Below are 20,532 nucleotides of genomic sequence, written 5' to 3'. Positions count from 1 at the left end.
TTGCAGTGAGCCAAGATTGTGCCACTGCACTCCAGCCTGGGTGACAGAGTGAGACTCCATCTCAAAGAAAATAATATATATATACATAAAATAATAATAAATTGTTAAATATACTCACTATTTCTGCTGTATGACCCCTGAAGGTATGGTAACATTTTCCTGTTTCCACACTCCAGAGTTTACAAGTTTTATCAAAGGACCCAGTGGCGATTTTGTCACTAAGATTTAAAAGAAATGTAGATTATTAAAAAAAAGACACATTATATAATAAACTGAACTAAGATGACATATTAATACATGAGTAAAAAATTTACTTCACTTCTAAAGCTATAAGCAATCTTAAATTTGTTTCAGTGGATAATAAAATAAGTCTAATTTTTGAGTGGTATCGATTTACACATTTAATTTTAAAGGTTTTATATTAAAGTTATAGGTATATTTGTTTGGGATTATAATAATTTTTAAAATGAGTTTAATGAATGTAGCAAAAGGTTTAGTTTAGAAAATTACTTACAAATTAAAATAAATAATGTATAGTATGAACTGTGTAAACAGAAAAATTATGTTAATAAGTATATGGAAAAGAATAACATTGAATATAAAAGAGAAATAAAAAAGATAAATCCCATTAAAAATATGGTTAATAAGGTTTTGAGAATTTAGACAGTGCTTGTCCTCTTAAGGAAATAATGCCTATATTATTCCAGTTGTAAGAGGGTTTAGAAAGGAAATACAAAGACTTCAGTCACTTTCAACTAAGAGGCTTCTCATATTGACTGCGGGGCAGAGCTAACATCAACAACCAACAAGCAAGAGTAGATTACCCTGTTTGGCCTTTGATCTTGGAACTAAAACCTTTCTTTTAACCCTGGCTTACAACTGTCTTTTACACCAGCTCTTCAAGATGTTCACCCAATTGGATTATCATTTACAGTACAAGCTCAATTTCCCAAAGTGTAAGAGATCTCACGACCCAACACATATATCCTAAAGCAGACTAGAAATGTATATTTATCCAGACTAACATTGATGCCTTGATTCTCCCCCTTGTCCCAGGACACCCATATTTCTATAGTGTCTAGGTGGTCTCTCAGACTAAAGCAAAGTGCCACCCTCTTTGTCAATGCTCCAAGGGCAGCTCGTACTGGCAAACACTCACCCACCCAAAGCTTCCTAACAGAGTGTCTGACCTAGCTTTCTCCTCTGGTTTCCAGCCCAGGGCATTTTACTTCAGCTGCTGATGTCTTCCAATACGTGCTCAAGATAAGCTCAAAGCCCTGTGCTTTTTTTTTTTTTTTTTTCTTTTTTTGAGACAGAATTTTATTCTGTCACCCAGGCTGGAATTCAGTGGTGCGATCTCAGCTCACTGCAACCTCAACCTCCGGAGCTCAAGCAGTCCTCCTACCACAGCCTCCCAAGTAGCTGGGACTACAGGCACATGTCACCATGCTTGGCTAAATTTTTTTTTATTTTTTGTAGAGATGAGGTCTCACTATGTACATTCTTTATCAGTTCCCTCAATTCATTTTTCCATCCTTCCTGACCCTCAAACATGAGTGTGGAGTTGCTGTTGTTTCTTGACTGATATCTATTCTATCACAAACTGTTCTCTATATCCACATGACACCACATTATAGAAGATATCTCTCATGTCAATGTGTTGAGAATTACTTTATTGAGTCAAAGCTTACTCCTGCCCTAAGGTATAAAGCAGATAAACAGTAAATTGGTTGAAGTTTTTCCTTTCTCTCTCTCTCTCTCATACACATACACACACACACACACACACACACACACACACACACTCCCTCTTATTCTTTGGTGATTGTGTTGAATTTATGCTACTGAAACCCCAATGACCCCAAAGTGCAAGGAGAAACACTGCATTCACGCATACATAAATCATCAGGCAAAGATAACTGATTGGACACGTGGGTTTTTCATCAGGGGCTCTTGGTAGAATTCAGTTGAAGAGTCAAAAAGTATCCCTCACCTCCCCAACAAGAGAAAACTTCATTCTCAGATAGACACCCAAACACATCATGTTTGCTAAGTAGACTATTAAAGGATATGGCATTTGTTATAGAGAATATCCTTTAAATAGCATTGCAGTGAAAGTAGGAATTATACCAGATGTAAAATAGTGTCATTTATAATTTCAATAAAATCTTTATCTTTTCATAAGCTGGTATAATAAGGTATTATAAAAACTGTCATTCTCTGGAATATAAAAATGCATAGATCAAAGTTAAATTTTCTAAAACTTACTTGGAACGCCTAATCATTTTAATGTACCAATTTAAGTTGGTGCCATCACAATTAACATGTTTTGAAAGGGTACTACATTTCTAAAAGATATTATATTGGCAACCTAGATATCAAGTTTTTTAACTGTAGTATAAAATGTCTATTCTAAGTGTATCAAATTTTTATGAAATTCCTCTTTTCTTCCTGCCCCTTCCCAGGCAATGAGTGTATTATGATATCATGAGTGTATTGTCATATCTGCATCCTAAATGACCTCCTTGTGTCTTGTTTCTTCTCACATCCAAACCCTCTGACCTCTTCTGTCTGCCAGAGCTATCCTTCTATTTAAAACATCACTTTCATTTTTCCCCTTTTTGTTCCCAAATCCTTGATGGCAACTCGGTCCCACAGGACAGAGTTTAAACTCCACTGAATGCTCTGACCTCACATACTTCTCTTTCTCAACATGAAATGCTCACTGCAGAGACTGGCCACTGAGTCACTACAGAGACTGGCCACTGAGTGTGCCCAATGAATCCCCTCCTGGAGACACTGAGCTGCTGAGGTCTCCTTGCCCCGTGTGTCCTCTCCACTGCTCACCACCCTCCATCCTTCTGGCATCTGCTTTCGGCTCACACCATCTCCAAAGACTCTTACCAGGAGAAATCACAGTGATCACTTTCTTGTCTTAATTGTTAAATCATTTACTGTTTTGTTCTAGTCATCATAACGCTATAGTAAATGAACCATATTTATAGAACCAGCTTCCTTTATGGAAAAATTCATTTAGCATGTGCAATCATGAAAAAATACTTGCTTGTCTAAAAAAGGTACATTCCATTAGATATAAATATATATTTATTTGCCAATCTTTTCACAAGAGGCCACTGTCTTTCTTTGACTGTGTGTCAGCTAAGTGGAGTTCACCATCTGTCTTTCAGAAATCGCATCAAACCTCTACAATATCTAGTTTTCTTTTCTTGCAAGTGGAATGAGAACTTAAAGAATTTAAACATACGTTCAGAACAATCTGAGTGCAGAATTTTTCTAGATTTTGACAGTGTGCTTTCCAATTGAACACTGATCTCCTCCACAACTTCATTTAGTTGTGAAACAATTTTTCAAAGATTTGCCTTATTTATGCTTCCCTAGAAAAGACCAGCTTTCTTTTCACACTCACATTTTATTGGTTTATGTAATATTTAGTTAAATTACATGTTATGTTACACAATTACAATTGAAAGTACAACCAACATAAGCACATTGGTTGACAAATACAACTAACTCTTGATCAGCTTAGAACCTAACCAGTGGGAGGAGGATGCCCATTCCAGTGGGTATGTTCACTGCTATAGATGTTCAGGGTGCCATGGGAATCAGCAGTGTGTCATGAGGAAGAATAGAAGACACTGTGTAATCTCCTGTTCATTATCTAGAGGTTGGTTTAAAAATACTTCTGTTGTACTTGGTATTGTTATTTAGCATGTTGCCACACACATTTTTTTCCTGCCTGGCAAGACTGTAAATTAACTTCTAAATGAAGTAAACCATGCTGTGTGTGTATGTCACATTCCCCCAGAGGCATGAGCCCAGGGCTGTGAACATCAATAGGCAGTGCCTGTCGGAACTCCCAAGGATTGAGAGTCAAGTCTTGCCTGAGCATGAACTCCAGCTCTCCTCTTTACTGCCATGCGATCCTTGGAAGCACATTTGAACCTTGTATTCTTTTTTTTTTAAGACAGAGTCTCACTCTGTTGCCCAGACTGGAGTGCAATGGTGCGATCTGGGCTCACTGCAACCTCTGCCTCCTGGGTTCAAGTGATTCCCCTGCCTCAGCCTCCCGAGTAGCTGGGACTACAGGCATGCGCCACCATACATTACACACATTAGCCCAGCTAATTTTTGTATTTTTAGTAGAGATGGGGTTTCACCACGTTGGCCAGGCTGGTCTCAAACTCCTGAGCTCAAGTGATCCACTGCCTCGGCCTCCCAGAGTGCTGGGATTACAGGCGTGAGCCACCACGCCCAGCCTGAAACCTTGTATTCTATATGCGGATAGTGATAGCTAACCCAAAGACCCTTTTAAGCTTTGAAGGAGGTATTTAAAAGGCTTCCAAAGCACATACCAAGCACTCAATAAATTCAGACCTCTTGTCTTCTTCCCTTTCTCCCCAAGCAGATGGAGGGATGAGTAAATGAATTAATAAACAAATAAGTGAAAGGATGAACACACCCGTAAGGATTGTTGAATGCTATGGCATAAACCACATTCCTGTGGCCCTCCAGGGTGTTCAGCTCCTCTCCAGACGCAGTGTCCCAGAGCTTGCATGTCCGATCATAGCTTCCTGTGATAAAGCTAACACAAGGAATATAAACACGTTGCAGGGAAGAATGGCAGTGTGTTAATAAAGACTTCATGTTTTACCTGTAGGATAATAACTCTATTTATTATGCTGTTTGTTTGTTTGCTTAAGAGGGAGTCTCGCTCTGTCACTCAGGCTGGAGTGCAATGGCGTGATCTCGGCTCACTGCAACCTCTGCCTCACAGGTTCAAGCAATTCTCCCACCTCAGCCTCCTGAGTAGCTGGGATTACAGGCACCTACCACCACGCCTGGCTATATTTTTTGTGTGTGTTTTTAGCAGAGATGGGGTTTCACCATGTTGGCCAGACTGGTCTTGAACTACTGACCTTAAGTGACCCGCCTGCCTCAGCCTCCCAAAGTGCTGGGGTTACAGGTGTGACACACCACGCCTGGCCTATTATGCTTTTTACGATGGAAATCATGTGTGCAGAACAAAAAGTTAAATTGAGAACAATGTCTAAATTGTGATATATTCCATTGTTCCCTCCCCCAACCCCCACCCCACCCCCAAGACAGAGTCTTGCTCTGTCGCCCAGGCTGGAGTGCAGTGGTGCGATCTCAGCTCACTGCCACCTCTGCCTCCGGGGTTCAAGCGATTATCCTGCCTCAGCCTCCCGAGTAGCTGGGATTAGAGGCGCGCCACCACGCCTGTCTAATTTTTTTTTTTATTTTTAGTAGAGACGGGGTTTCACCGTGTTAGCCAGGCTGGTCTCCAACTCCTGACCTCGTGATCTGCACACTCGGCCTCCCAAAGTGCTGGGATTACAGGCGTGCGCCACCACACCTGGCCTATATTCTGTTTAATAAACAAATGAATGGTTCCTTTAACATAGCTATTCTCCTACACGAATAGTGAATAGAGTGTAATGTAAAATAGCAGCATCTTAATCATTCCTTCAATATTCAATTAAGAAAGAGACTTTCTTTCTAAAATATCTCTGAAATCAAAATATTGCTTCAAAAGTATAACAAAAATATATTTCCCCAGCACAGAAAACAATCCATAAAATTGAAAAGCCAGTCTGAATGTCAAGTGGTAACAAGAAAAGGTGAAGAAAAGTCTAATAGCAAAACTCAACTAAACAGGCAGGTTGACAAGACAAGGTATCTTTGATTCTCTCCTAGGTATTTTCCTTCTACCATCTTCTCCCACAGACTTCCTCTACCTTTGGATAGATGCAAACTCGCATTTGCAACTATACACATATATACTATAGATACTTTATGGGTTGAAATATATGCCCTCAAAATTTATATGTTGAAGTCATAATCCCCCAGAACCTTAGAATGTGAATGTATTTGGAAATAAGATCTTGCGGATATAATTATTAATAGTTAAGTTACGGCTGGGCGTGGTGGCTCACGCCTGTAATCTCAGCACTTTGGGAGGCCAAGTTGGGCAGATCACCTGAGGTCAGGTGTTCGAGACCAGCCTGACCAACATGGAGAAACCCCGCCTCTGCTAAAAATACAAAAAATTAGCTGGGCGTGGTGGCAGGCACCTGTAATCCCAGCTACTCGGGAGGCTGAGGCAGGAGAATTGCTTGAACCCTGGAGTTGGAGGTTGCAGTGAGCCAAGATCGTGCCATTGCACTCCAGCCTGAGCAACAAGAGTGAAACTCCATCTCAAAAAAAAAAAAAAATTGTTAAGTTAGGATGAGATCATGCTGCAGTAGGGTGGGCCCCAGTTCAATACATCCTTATAAGAACAGGCCATATAGACACAGACATGCACAGGGAAAACCATGTGAAGATGAGGGCAGAGCTCAGGGTGATGCTTCTCCACACCAAAGGTTGCCAGCAAACCACCAGAAGCTACAGGAGCTGTGGAACAGCTTCTTTCCCAAGGCCTCAGAAGGAACTGACCCTGATGACACCTTGACCTCTGACCTCTAACCTCCACAACTGTGACAAAATACATTTTGGTTGTGTAAGCCACTCAGTTTGTGCTACCTTATTATGGAAGCCTTAGCAAACTGCTTATTTTATGTCTAGTTTGTGTTTATTTTATGTCTGTAGGTCAAGACGAGACTTCTCCCTCATCTCTCCTACCTAGCACGTCAGCTCCCAAGCTGATCACAGCCATGCTCTCAACAGAGACTTGAAGCTGCTGTTTGCCATACCCCAAATCACTGACCTAGATGGAAAGTGCCTGCTCTGAATAGACTGATCACAACCAACCAAGTTAGATATGAGGCCACCCTGCCAGACTCATTCCTGAGTTGAGTTCTTCAGTAGCTACATTTGCTGAGAACCCGATATGCCTCCCATTCACTGCAGCACGAATACGACAGAAAACTCAGATTAGAAGAGTGGGAGAAAGGGTTTATATTTCTCCTCAGTATCCAAGAGGGTACTGAAATCAGAAAAATGAATATATTATGTACTTATCTAACTGGAATCTTTGATAAATAAACACAGAAATTTGTTTCACTGCTAAAAATTAGACATAAAAAGAGAATCTTACCATGAGCCCGATTTGTTAAGTGCAACATTAGTCAGTGGCAATATATGTGCTTTGAGAACCTTCAGTGAAAGAAAACACCATTTTTTAGACTCAAACCAAATTAAATTTGTTAGTTATAACTTCAAACCAATGAAGACATTCAATTTTTTCTTAATTATACATCAGAAACAGGCAATATCTGATTTACCTTTAGACAGTGCTATGTGGCATCTTATTGATAGCACTAATTTGTAACATTTTCTTTTACATATGGCATGTGGTTTTGTATATATGTATAAACTGGGTATGTAGGAAATACACTAAATATGTTTCAATAAAGATTTGACAATGTGTTATGACTTTACGAATCCTGAAGCTCCTTTAGTGTCAGAATATGTCTTCCTTATCTTTCAACCCCTACAACATCTAACATACAGTGAATGTTTCATGAATATTTATTGAACGCATATACATAAATTGGACAATCTATTAAGAGTGATTGGCTGGGCTGGGACAGTCCAAGTTATGTCTGTTACCAAAATGTAACTATGAATAGCATCTACTTTCACCATCAAAAATGTTCCCTTTGGAGAATAAATTGAGACACGCTAGTTATACAGCTCATCTTTGAAATTAAACAGTGCCACCTACTGGACAAAGAAATGTTACAAGACTATAACATCCTCTTCCAGAAACGAATGCCTGGATATTTTGTATCAGGTGAGTCTATAACTAATAATTATATGTTACTATCATAATTATATTTAAATCATAAAAGATAAAAGCAGTGTAATATGAAGTAATTCTAAGGTAATGACAAAGGAAAATTAAAAGCTTTCCTTGAAGTACTAAACGACTATATTTGCTATATTTAATCATCAAAAAAACTATTTAAAAAGCATATTTACATCACATTAAAATTATATGTCATACAAATAAATAATTTACTGAAATATGGTTTAGTTCACATGAAAGCAGAAAATACGAAATGTTGATTTGTCATAAAACACAACTTCTTAATGTTACTTTAACTAGAAAAAAGCTTTAGTTATTCCATAACTTAAAACTATCTTAATAATAATAACCCTTTAAATTTATCATTATATGAAGAGCTGAAATCTTTATTTAACCTCTCAAGGAATAAGTGTTTTGGATTTCACTCATTCATTTAACAAATAATTATTGGGACAATCTTAGCAAATATATGTGAGGCACTACAATCAATCACTGACATGCCTTTTTCATGAAAAAATATTTGTAGGGAAAGAAAAATTAATAAAATATCAATCATTTCACTGAAATTCTTCTATCTGATTGTTTTTAAATCCATTACCTTAAAAAGATAGAACGTGTGATTGCTGTTCTGGCCGAGTTTCTCTTGCAACCTCTGTATCAAAAGTTTGACTTGCTCTGTTCGTGAAGCTGTGAGTAGAGGTTCTGCCTTCTGGATTTCTTCTACTAACGCACTGACATCAGTGCTGAAATACACCCAAAAAAGAGTTTCTTTTATTTTATGTCAAAATTTGCATATACCTATATTACATGAAGAATTGATTGCATTGCTTCATGAAGCACATTTATAAAATGTCAAAAACACCATTATCTTTCCCAAGAGATATCTGGGGGTGGGGCGGGGAGGATCATACAAATCAGTAAATAGATGATGGCAGGAAAGCAAGAAGCTTGGATTTTCTACAACACATTTTTCCAAAGCTAAGGCTTGTTTCATGGAGGGTGTGCCAAGAGTCTAATGTTCTCACCTAGTGTTGTGGTTTGAATGTTTGCGTCCGCTCTAAAATTCATGCTGAAACATGTTCACCAATGTCACAGCATTAAGAGGTGCAGCCTGAATAGGTAATTAAGTCACAATGGTGGAGCCCTTCTGAATGGGATTAGAAGCCCTGATAACAAGGCTTGACAAAGAGAGTTCATCCCTTTTGCCCTTCTGCCCTCTGCCATGTGAAGACGCAGCATCAAGGTGCCATCCTGGAAGCAGAGTGCAGCCCTCATCAGACGCCAAACCTGTAGGGGCCTTGATCTTGGATTTTTCAGTCAGAACTATGAGAAACAAATAACCCTGTTTTAGGTCTTTCTTTTTATGGCAGCACAAAATGAATGAAGACACCTAGGAAGGCCTAGTCCATACTAGTTCTGAACATGAGTTCTTTTTCTTTCTTTCCTGTTTCTTTTGAATGAACATGTATTGAATGTTCCCAGCAGCATACTTTTCACTTTACATATGATCTCTTATTTAATCGTGTAACAATCTGCTAATGTAATGCTTTTATCATAATTATTTTAGAGATGAAGAAACTGAGGTTCAGAAAGATTAGATTTAAAATATTTTTAGGAAAAGAGAAAAATGCCTAACCATAAATTTAAAGCATCATAAGACTAATATTAATATTTATTATAGACTAAAATATTGTTTCCCTGAAAGATAACTGGTCTGAAAAATATACAGATAGATTCAAATTTTCTCTATCATTCAAGTAATTCATAGAAATTCTGAAAAATGTTGCTGGCACAGAATAATATTCATTCAAAAAAAGGTATCAATGTATATACACCATGAAGCATCCAAAAAAGAGCCATTTTACAAATCATGTCACACACGTGTCCAGAAGATGCACTATGCAGATTCCCCCACCTTTAAGAAAGAATCAGGCCCAGAGTCAGGGTTGGAGCTTTGTTGCCTGACAGCTTCTAGCTGCAGCTCTTTCAGGCTGCACCTTGGCATTCCAGGCCAGGGCTGCCTCTTCTCTGGTGGCTCTCCGTCCACAGCTGAGCAGGGGCAGAGCAAGAGCCTGGCCGTTTCTCCCTGTGAGGCACTCCTCTAGCTGGCAAGTTTTGCTCCTGAGCTCTTCCAGATTGGCAGAGATTCTGTTGTCCTGCCTCCTTCATCGAGGTCAGATGGCTCCTCCTGCCTGATCCTGCTTCTGCTTCATGCCCTGGACTGTCACAAGCGTCACTGCCCAATAAACCTTTGACTCACCCACTTCTGTCTCAGTATCCACTTCCCATGAATGTGGCCCCTGATAAGTATCCCCCTCTTCACCCCATCAACAAACATTAAGCTCCAGTTTTGTGCAAGGCACCGAGCTCGGAACCTGCTCATTCAATTGACATTTATTGAGTTGGTACTATTGCTTTAGCACTGGGTGTGTAAAAGATACGGTCCCAGCTCTCAAGAAACATAATCTATTAGAGTAGGAGTGAATATTTTGAACAAAAATGAACCAGGGACCATCCATAATAACAACTTGGATAAACCCTGAGATATTTCATTGTCAAAAAGATAATTAATTTCATAACAATTAAAAGGGTAAAAATGCCCCTTTGAAAAGTTTTCAACAACTTGTATAAAAACAGATTTCCTCGCAAGATCCAAATTAACCAGATAATCTACACACTCCAACCCTGTAGGATTTTCATGCAATAATTCCAGCATGTCATCTATGGTACCAGGGTTTTAACAGGCACAATACTTCCAGATTCTTGCACAAAACTAGAAATAAAATTCACACTTTTTTGAGACATTTATTTACTTTCTCATATCACCAAAAGGTCATGTTTATGAGAGGCTATGCCTTATATCTCCTCAGGAAAGCACAGCACGATTGAGTGACTATAGTTAATATGAAGACTTTCAAAGTGTTGAGTGCCTGGATTCACAGCCCACAAGTCCTTTTTGAAATCACCTAATAATTCATACTTCTTAGATATAAAAATCTGTGGTTTTGCAGAATGTCTAGCTGGAGGTTATTCTCTCATATAGAAGCTTATCTGTACCACTTGTGTGATGTTCTATGTTGTACAAGTTGTTTCTCAAACTAGACAAAAAGCCTATCAAGTGTAGGGATTCTGAGTAATATCTTTATAGCCTCTTATAGAATCTAACCCAGATTAGATTCTTACGTATGTGTTGAAGGTACATATACATAATTGCTGACTAAATAAACGAATGTCTCACAAAGAAACTTCCTGCATGCTAGCATCATCAAACAAATCAATAACATGTTCCATTTACAAAAATCACAGGTTGGGTTTGATATTAGGCCTCATCTTTTCTGAAAATACAAAGATTGTTGTATTCAATGACACTATCTGTGCCACTGTTTATTCTTTGATTTTAAAAAAATATCAATTGACTACCTTCTTTGTGCCAAGCACCTGAAATAAGACTTGGACCCTACATAGACCATCATCCTCTGAGCCATGCCCCGGCCCCACCCTAGACACGTGCTCCCAGAAACATCAAACCTCTCAAGTGGCAGCAACTCCAGGATTAAGAGAGCCCCTCTCTCATCAGTTACAGTGTCAAGTGGACTCATTATAAAACTAGAGAGCAGCCCATATAAGAAAGCTCCTTTTGCTTACGGTCTCAGGCCACAAACCTAAAACACAACATTTTTGTTTTGTTTCTTTTGTGATTTTCACCCATTGAGATTATTTTCACCTTATCTGAACTTAGGCTCTCACAGGATAATCACTAGTCTGACTCTCTCGAAGTAGGATGTTTGTTTGTTTGTTTGTTTGTTTACAAAGACAGAGTCTTGCTATTTTGTGTTGCTCGGGCTGGTCTCAAACTCCTAGCCTGAAGTGATCCTCCTGCCTTGGTCTCCCAAGATGCTGGGATTACAGGTGTGAGCCACCACACTTGGCCTTGGCCTTGAAGTGGAGTTTTGTATGAGATTTCTTTTCTTTTTTTTAAAGACAGAGTCTCACTTTGTCACCCAGGTTGGAGTACAGCGCCGCAATCTCAGCTCACTGCAACCTCTGCCTCCTGGGTTCAAGCAATTCTCCTCCCTTAGCCTCCTGAATAGCTGGGACTACAGGCATGCACCATCATGCCTGGCTAATTTTTGTATTTTTATTAGAGACGGAGTTTCCTCATATTGGCCAGGCTGCTCTCGAACTCCTGACCTCAAGTGACCCTGCTGCCTCGGCCTCCTAAAGTGCTGAAATTACAAGTGTGAGCAACCGCGCCCAGCTATTTGCATTAGATTTACTAAAGAGAATGAACTCTGGGTGTTATTACATCACAAGGGGTTTCCTCTGGGCTAATACCAAGCTTCAGTAATAGAGATTAGGTCTCCCTTTTCTGCCCCATGACAATTAATGAGGAGGAACATATGCAGTCAGCCCTATGAAGTATTTAATAAGAAAATAACAGGCTCAGTAATATTCTTAAAACTCAGTAACAAGTACTTCTCAAAAATGTAAAGGTCACTGGTTGGGCGCAGAGAATCGCTTGAACTCAGGAGGCAGAGGATGCAATGAGCCGAGATCGGGCCACTGCACTCCAGACTGGGCAACAAGAGTGAAACTCTGTCTCAAAAAAAAAAAAAGGAAAAAAAAAGAAAGAAATAAAGGTCAGCAAAAATAAGGGAAGTCTGAGAAACGGTCGCAGCTTAAGGAAGCTTAAGGACACATGATGGCTAAATGTCATGTAGGATTCTGGATGGAATCCTGGAACAGAAGAAAGGAATTAGGGAAAAACTAAGAAAAACTGAATGAAGTGGGCCTTAGCTAATAATTATGTATCATACTGGTTCATTAATCCTAATAAATGTGCCCCGCTAATCTGAGATGTTAACATCAGGGGAATCGGGGTGTGGAAACTCTACCTTCACAGTCTTTCTAAAATTATAAACTAAAAGGTTTATTTTTTTTAAGACCTTAGAAAAAAAAGAGTGATAACCTTTTTCCCACTTCCTCTTCATTCAGCAAGACCCTCAGATACAACTCCCTGAAACAAACAGAAACTAACACACCACAGAAGAACAATTTTTAAAAAATAATGTATTATCTGCAGTTTATGCAGCTCATCCACACATCACTCTGTGTCAAGGCTTCCCAGTGAACATTTACTTGTTGAATCCTACAGCTTACTTACCTGGGACCAAGATCAAGCAAATCTATGGACTTAGTCTTTAATTCTCCATGTTTTTCATATTCCAACATAATTCCTATAGAAATAAACAAACATGTTATAAAACACTTACGATGACCACCTATGTCAAAAGTTAACCTACTTTGCCAGTTTTTTCCATTTTTATTTTTAAAATTTTTAATTTTTTAACAAAAAATAAGCAGTGATATCTAGTTCCAAAACAAGATCATGTAGACAAACTTTTCCCCAGTCCTTCCCTCTAAATATAACTAAATACCCTTCAAATTGTCCAATAGACAATGATAAAATAATAGAAAGTTGGGCCCTCTCCCTCTCCCTCTCCCTCTCCCTCCACGGTCTCCCTCTCCCTCTCTTTCCACGGTCTCCCTCTCCCTCTCTTTCCACGGTCTCCCTCTCCCTCTCTTTCCACGGTCTCCCTCTCCCTCTCTTTCCACGGTCTCCCTCTGATGCCCAGCCGAAGCTGGACTGTACTGCTGCCATCTCGGCTCACTGCAACCTCCCTGCCTGATTCTCCTGCCTCAGCCTGCCTAGTGCCTGCGCGCGCGCCGCCATGCCTGACTGGTTTTCGTATTTTTTTGGTGGGGACGGGGTTTCGCTGTGTTGGCCGGGCTGGTCTCCAGCTCCTAACCGTGAGTGATCCGCCAGCCTCGGCCTCCCGATGTGCCGGGATTGCAGACGGAGTCTCATTCACTCAGTGCTCGGTGGTGCCCAGGCTGGAGTGCAGTGGCGTGATCTCGGCTCGCTACAACCTCCACCTCCCAGCCGCCTGCCTTGGCCTCCCAAAGTGCCGAGATTGCAGCCTCAGCCCGGCCGCCACCCCGTCTGGGAAGTGAAGAGCGTCTCTGCCTGGCCGCCCATCATCTGGGATGTGAGGAGCCCCTCTGCCTGGCTGCCCAGTCTGGAAAGTGAGGAGCGCCTCTGCCCGGCCGCCATCCCATCTAGGAAGTGAGGAGCGTCTCTGCCCGGCCGCCCATCGTCTGAGATGTGGGGAGCGCCTCTGCCCCGCCGCCCCGTCTGGGATGTGAGGAGCGCCTCTGCCCAGCCGCGACCCCGTCTGGGAGGTGAGGAGCGTCTCTGCCCGGCCACGACCCCGTCTGGGAGGTGAGGAGCGTCTCTGCCCGGCAGCCCCATCTGAGAAGTGAGGAGCCCCTCCGCCCAGCAGCCGCCCCGTCTGAGAAGTGAGGAGCCTCTCCGCCCGGCAGCCACCCTGTCTGGGAAGTGAGGAGCCCCTCCGCCCGGCAGCCACCCTGTCTGGGAAGTGAGGAGCATCTCCGCCCGGCAGCCACCCCGTCCGGGAGGGAGGTGGGGAATCAGCCCCCGCCAGGCCAGCCGCCCCATCTGGGAGGGAGGTGGGGGGGTCAGCCCCCCGCCCGGCCAGCCGCCCTGTCCGGGAGGGAGGTGGGGGGGCCAGCCCCCTGCCCGGCCAGCTGCCCCGTCCGGGAGGTGCGGGGGTCAGCCCCCCGCCCGGCCAGCCGCCCCGTCCGGGAGGTGAGGGGCGCCTCTGCCCGGCCGCCCCTACTGGGAAGTGAGGAGCCCCTCTGCCCGGCCACCATCCCATCTGGGAGGTGTACCCAACAGCTCATTGAGAACGGGCCATGATGACAACGGCGGTTTTGTGAAATAGAAAGGGAGGAAAGGTGGGGAAAAGATTGAGAAATCGGATGGTTGCCGTGTCTGTGTAGAAAGAAGTAGACATGGGAGACTTTTCATTTTGTTCTGTACTTAGAAAAATTCTTCTGCCTTGGGATCCTGCTGATCTGTGACCTTACCCCCAACCCTGTGCTCTCTGAAACATGTGCTGTGTCCACTCAGGGTTAAATGGATTAAGGGCGGTGCAAGATATGCTTTGTTAAACAGATGCTTGAAGGCAGCATGCTCGTTAAGAGTCATCACCACTCCCTAATCTCAAGTACCCAGGGACACAAACACTGCGGAAGGCCGCAGGGCCCTCTGCCTAGGAAAACCAGAGACCTTTGTTCACTTGTTTATCTGCTGACCTTCCCTCCACTATTGTCCTATGACCCTGCCAAATCCCCCTCTGCGAGAAACACCCAAGAATGATCAATAAAAAAATAAATAAAATAAAATAAAATAAATAAATAAATAAATAAAGTTGGATGGAAGAAGGTAGACTGGCTATAGGTTTCAGGGCTTGAGGGACGACTACATGGTGAGATTCCTGGATTTTCTTTTTATCACCGCATTCCACACCCCAAAACTAGGACAAGAGGGCCCTATTCCCTGACCCACAAATGGGGCCCCTGCAAGCAGTCTGATCCCCCAGTGGAAGCTTGAGGCTGTTCCAGTTCCCAGTGCACATTCTGGGCCCCAGCAGGCAGTTGGATCTGGCTGCAGCCCCATCAACAAAGTCCTGGGACCTCCCAGACCCCACTCCACAGCCAGGCCATTGGTGGACAGTCCTATCCACTTGCAAAAGGGGCAACGGTGACATCCAGGGATGTCTCAGACCTCATTCCACAACCAGGCACTGAAGCAGCCTCAGCAAAGCCCTGCGTCTCCCTGCCTTCCAGCCAGCAGCATAATCAGGCCGGGAAGTGACCAGGAAGGTCACTCAGTGACAGCAGGCCTACTAGGGAAGTACCTTCTGCGCCCTGCAGGTGGCGCCAGCAGTGACTGAGCAGGAGCCTTAGCAATACCCGAAAAAAACAAAGGACAGTAACATTGCAAGAGCCTAGGAAACTACAGACACCATTGTAACCAACGCCCGCAAAAGTAGCCCAAGAGCACATATGCCAAATCTAAGCAGATTTCGCCAAATTAGAAGGTTTAGATAGGATCAAGGATCCCCGTAATAATCAAAACGTCTAGGATACAATTTTTTAAAAATCACCTATTATACCAAGGACAATCAACGAACACCAATACCAAGATGAATCAGAGGTTGGAATCATCTGACAAGGACTTTAAAGAAGATATTATAAAAATCCTTCAATAATCATTTACAATTTCACTTGAAACAAATGAAAAAATTGAAAATCCCAGAAAATATTTATTAAACCAAATGAGGATTATAGAATTGAAAAATATGATAATGAAAATAAAAAACTTGCTAAGCGAGTTCAAAAGTAGAGATGACAGAGAATAGACTCTGTGAACTTGAAGATGGATCCATAGAATATATTCCATCCGAACAGCCCAGCGCTAATAAAAACTGGACAGAGCCTCCTAACCACCTTACTCTACTGCCTCTGTCTGTGGATATAAACTAGTACATCTCAAAAATTTGGCTTCAGGATCACCTTACACTCTTAAAAATTATTTAGGACACCAAAGAGTTTTTGGTTTTTTTCCATATTAAAAACTAAAATTGAGAAATTTTTAAAATATTTATTAAGTTGTTTTAAAACAACAGTAATTCATAGCATGTTATTTTTATAAAGTTTTTGTAAAAATAACTATATTTTCTTGCCCCTAAAAAGAGTAAGAAGAGTAGCACTGTTTTATACTTTAACAAATATCTGGCTTAAGACAATGGATTCTCATCTCTGCTTCTGCATTCAAGCTGCTGCTAAATGTTTTAGACAAAGTGTAAGAAAAGAATGTAGTCAGACACTGATACGTAGTTGAAAAATGAAGGAGTATTATAATTGCCTTTTTATATCATTGTGAACATTTTTTGATATTATATTAAAACTCAACAAATGGTAACTTCTTAAAATTAGTTGCAATATAGAATCTGAAACCATATTAGTGAATTTTCCATATACTTGAATTAAACCTCATTGGTCTATTTCACACTTTCGATGGATCTTTTATTCATGCATGGTCCGTGCATAATCATGCACTGGACATTTGAAAAATACTGATCTACTAAGTTATGCATATATTGTAACTGTTGACATATTTCATCACACAATATCAGAAAGTAACATTTACCATTTTCACTACCAATTTTTATCATAAGAAAACTCTTACTGTTGGTAAGCTGTCAAGATTATGGTGGTAAACAAAAGTTTTCTGAACTTATACTTTTTGCTTGAAAGCTAAAATATATCACTAGCAAGAAATGCTGATATTTTTGCTTGAAAGTTGTGGGCTCACATTCTTCATTTTCAAGAAAATGTCTGCCAAAATGTCTGAGTCTGAAAACCATGTTGTTTCTCAGTCACTCTTTCAAGTAAAAATGCTTTTCCATGAAAAAAAGTTGGTTCATCTCGTAATTCAAGCAACCACCTATATTTTCCTTAAGACAACTGTATTAGTTTGTTTTTATATTGCTATAAAGAACTGCCCAAGACTGGGTAATTTATAAAAAAAAAGAGGTTTAATTGACTCACAGTTCCTCATGGCTGGGGAGGCCTCAGGAAACTTACAATCATGGTGGAAGGAAAGGAGGAAGCAAGGCACCTTCTTCACAAGGTGGCAGGAAGAGAATGAATGCAGGAGGAACTACCAAACAATTATAAAACCATCAGATCTTGTGAGAACTCACTCACTATCATGAGAACAGCATGGGGGAACCTCCCCCTGATCCAATTACCTCCACCTGGTCTCTCCCTAGACATGTGGGGATTGTGGGGATTATGGGAATTATAATTCAAGATGAGATTTGGGTGAGGACACAAAGCCTAACCATATCAACAACTATCAGACTTCACTGTAGAGCAGAAGTGCTTTCTTAGTACTTCCTATTTCATCACCTGGAATACTCAAAATACATGCACTCCTATGTTAATATTTTGCTACATTAATAATTTTTACTGCTTCATCAAGGAAATCCTCAAGCAAAACTAGGTTGTTCTGTTGGGATTTTTTTTGATGTTTTCCTATTGTGAGTGTGTGTCAGTGAAGAATAAATACAGTGACCACTATTAGAGTTTGGTGTCACTGCCTGGATTTGTAGTAAGGCACCAGCAGTTTCACCTTCCACTGCTTCTGCACCATTAGTGACAATGTCAGCACAGTGTAGAAAAGGAAGTAACATCTTATTGTTATTATGAAAAATAAGTTTGACCTTGAGACCCTGCTGAAAGTGTTCAAGGGTTGCCAGGAGTCCTCTACAGTTTGAGAATCACTGCTATAGATCATAGTTTGATATAACAGATATAATCCTAGCAGTATTTCAGATCAAGGGAAAATAGGAAATGTTGCCAAAACACTCTATTTACTTTTCAAAAGCACTGAGCCATTGAGAAAGAATGTGGCAGAGGCCAAGTGCAGTGCCTCACGCCTGTAATCCCACCACTTTGGGAGGCCAAGGCAGGTGGATCACTTGAGGTCAGGAGTTTGAGACCAGCCTGGCCAACATGCTGAAACACCGTCTCTAATAAAAATACAGAAATTAGCTGGCATGACGGCAGGCACCTGTAATCCAAGCTACTTGGAAGGCTGAGGAAGGAGAATCTCTTGAACCCAGGAGGCGGAGGTTCCAGTGAGACAAGATTGCACCACTGCACTCCAGCCTGGGCGACAGAGTGAAACTCTATCTCAAAAAAAAAAAGAATGTGGCAGAGTTAAAAAGTGTATACTTGGCATCAGATAGATCCTCAACCCCTTATTTATGTCACGATCTGGCAAATGTCAATTTTCTCATCTATGAACCTATAAGTTTGCTGGTTGAGATTAAATAAGATGTATATGAAGAACCCGGCATAAAGTCTCAATGAACAGTGCTTATTTTCTAGCTATTAATCAAATGATACCTTGTGGCATATGCTACATGGTCACCTTGTATTACTTAAATTGCATTTATGCCTTCTCTTTCCAGTGAGATTGTAACATCTTTGAAGAAGGAAACATATCCATGTTATATGCTTCCCTATATTCCCAGAAAGACCCTTCTCAGGGCAAGTCATGATTTAAGCACAGCAGGCCTGTGATTTGTGTTCAGGTTCAAGTACGAGCAACACATTCAGATCCCTCTCTGAATTCCATTTCTCTATCAGCAGTGCCTGCCGTTATCTAGTATCTTCATGATCTTTCAAAATGCTCCAGCAGTGCTTGCTGAATACATGAACTAACTGGTGGATGATGGGAAGACTGTCCTCAAATTGCTTAATGCATTGGACATTCTCTGTCCTTATAGCACGTGGCCTTTCAGAAATAATCAATACTATAAACAATATGTCCTCCTTCCTCAAATATACCCTCTTTAGGCTTTTTATAAAATCTCTTCTTTCTCTTTTTCCAATGACTTTGTTATTTTTTGTTCTCCTTTGTCCTCTTTTGCCTGACCTTTAAACACTAAGCATCTTTAAACTTCAGGTCTACAGATTCTTCTCTTCTCACCTTACATTAAATTCATCGGTACCATGTTTTTAATTACTATCAACATGCTAACTATTAATTGCAAATCTCCAGTCTATATCTCCTCTGAGTTCCAGATACATAGATGTCTCCCTATCACCTCAAAGAGTTCAGGATCTTCTCCTTCAACACTGCTTCTCCTCTGGAGTTTCTTCCTCAGTGTCGGACATCACTACCCACTCAGCTGCACAGCTATGATCTCTCAGAAGGAATTTTTCTCAACCCTGTCTTGCTGCACGGATGTGCTGAAACCTAAACAGGTAATCCAAGCAGCTGTTGCGTAATGAACTGCAAGATTTTAGAACAGAAAAGTAATTAAAAATGCTTTTAGTGACTCAAGAAACTGCCCAGAACACTACAGCACAGCAAGCAAATGTTAGTTAGAGGATAGTTTGGCATAATTTTGTTTTGTTGTTTCCCCCCCCAGGAAGTAGTTCTTTTGTACTAAAGACCTGAAACCAAACTCTAGTATCAAAAGCAAACTTAAAAAGAAAAAAAGAAAGATTCTGTGGAGAGCCAACCAGTACTTATTTCCCTAGAGTTAAAAAAAAAAAAAAAGACTGTGTCACATTAAACTTTTCAGCAAAATATGGACATTACAGCATTGTTAAAATATTTTTAAACCTAGCTGTATGCCACATGTTATAAAAAAGATTTAAGGTGCTTACAAAAGATAAATAGAATACAAAAAGCTAAGACTGGAGGAAGATAAGAAAGAGATACTGTATCCATTGAAGATACAGTTAATGGCAAGACCACATTTAATTGCAAAGAAAATTACTGAATATCTAAATATAGAATTAACAAGAAATGTGCAAATCCTAAATGTACTATTGAATATAAAAGAAAATTGTGATAAATGAGGAGACACATTTCTGGATGAGAAAACCCAATGCTGTAAAGATGTCATATTTACGAAGTTAATGTAATTATAATGATTTTACTTTTTGAAATGTGAAAATTTACTCTACCAGACATTACAATGAACTATAAAACAATAAAGTGTGGTTTTGATACAAAATTAGATCAATATAATAAAATCATCTATGCATCAACATTTAAAAATAAAGTGAAGGTAATATTTCAAGTTAATAGAGAAAGAATGTATTGTTCAATAAATGATGTAATACTATTTCAAATTAACAGAGAAAAAATGTATTGTTCAATAAATGATGTAATAATCAGTTGGATTTTTTTGAAAAGTTAATAAAATAGATTTCTGCCACATACAATGTACAAAAATATTCCAGGTTGATTACAAATTTTAATATTAAAAATAAAATATAAAATA

At 40.4% G+C, this 20,532-nt stretch overlaps 1 protein-coding gene across 2 annotated transcripts in view; it reads right to left on the bottom strand.

Annotated features, from left to right (window-relative positions):
* The window catches only part of DAW1 (dynein assembly factor with WD repeats 1), a 58,149-nt gene that overhangs the window by 25,806 nt on the left and 11,811 nt on the right, over positions 1-20,532 (bottom strand). For both annotated transcript variants that reach the window (XR_008624603.2, XM_003821837.7), the window contains exons 2-6: positions 12,957-13,029; positions 8,391-8,535; positions 7,079-7,137; positions 4,481-4,603; positions 119-218 (exon numbers count right to left, since the gene is read on the bottom strand). Coding sequence is in view for 1 of the 2 variants with exons in the window: in XM_003821837.7 (XP_003821885.1) it covers positions 119-218; positions 4,481-4,603; positions 7,079-7,137; positions 8,391-8,535; positions 12,957-13,029 (500 nt within the window). In the remaining variant the exon portion in view is untranslated. The remainder of the gene's footprint in view (positions 1-118; positions 219-4,480; positions 4,604-7,078; positions 7,138-8,390; positions 8,536-12,956; positions 13,030-20,532) is intronic.

Source organism: Pan paniscus, chromosome 13 (assembly GCF_029289425.2).
Source record: "Pan paniscus chromosome 13, NHGRI_mPanPan1-v2.0_pri, whole genome shotgun sequence".
Taxonomy (NCBI): domain Eukaryota; kingdom Metazoa; phylum Chordata; class Mammalia; order Primates; family Hominidae; genus Pan; species Pan paniscus.
This window is presented reverse-complemented; position numbering and strand designations above follow the sequence as displayed.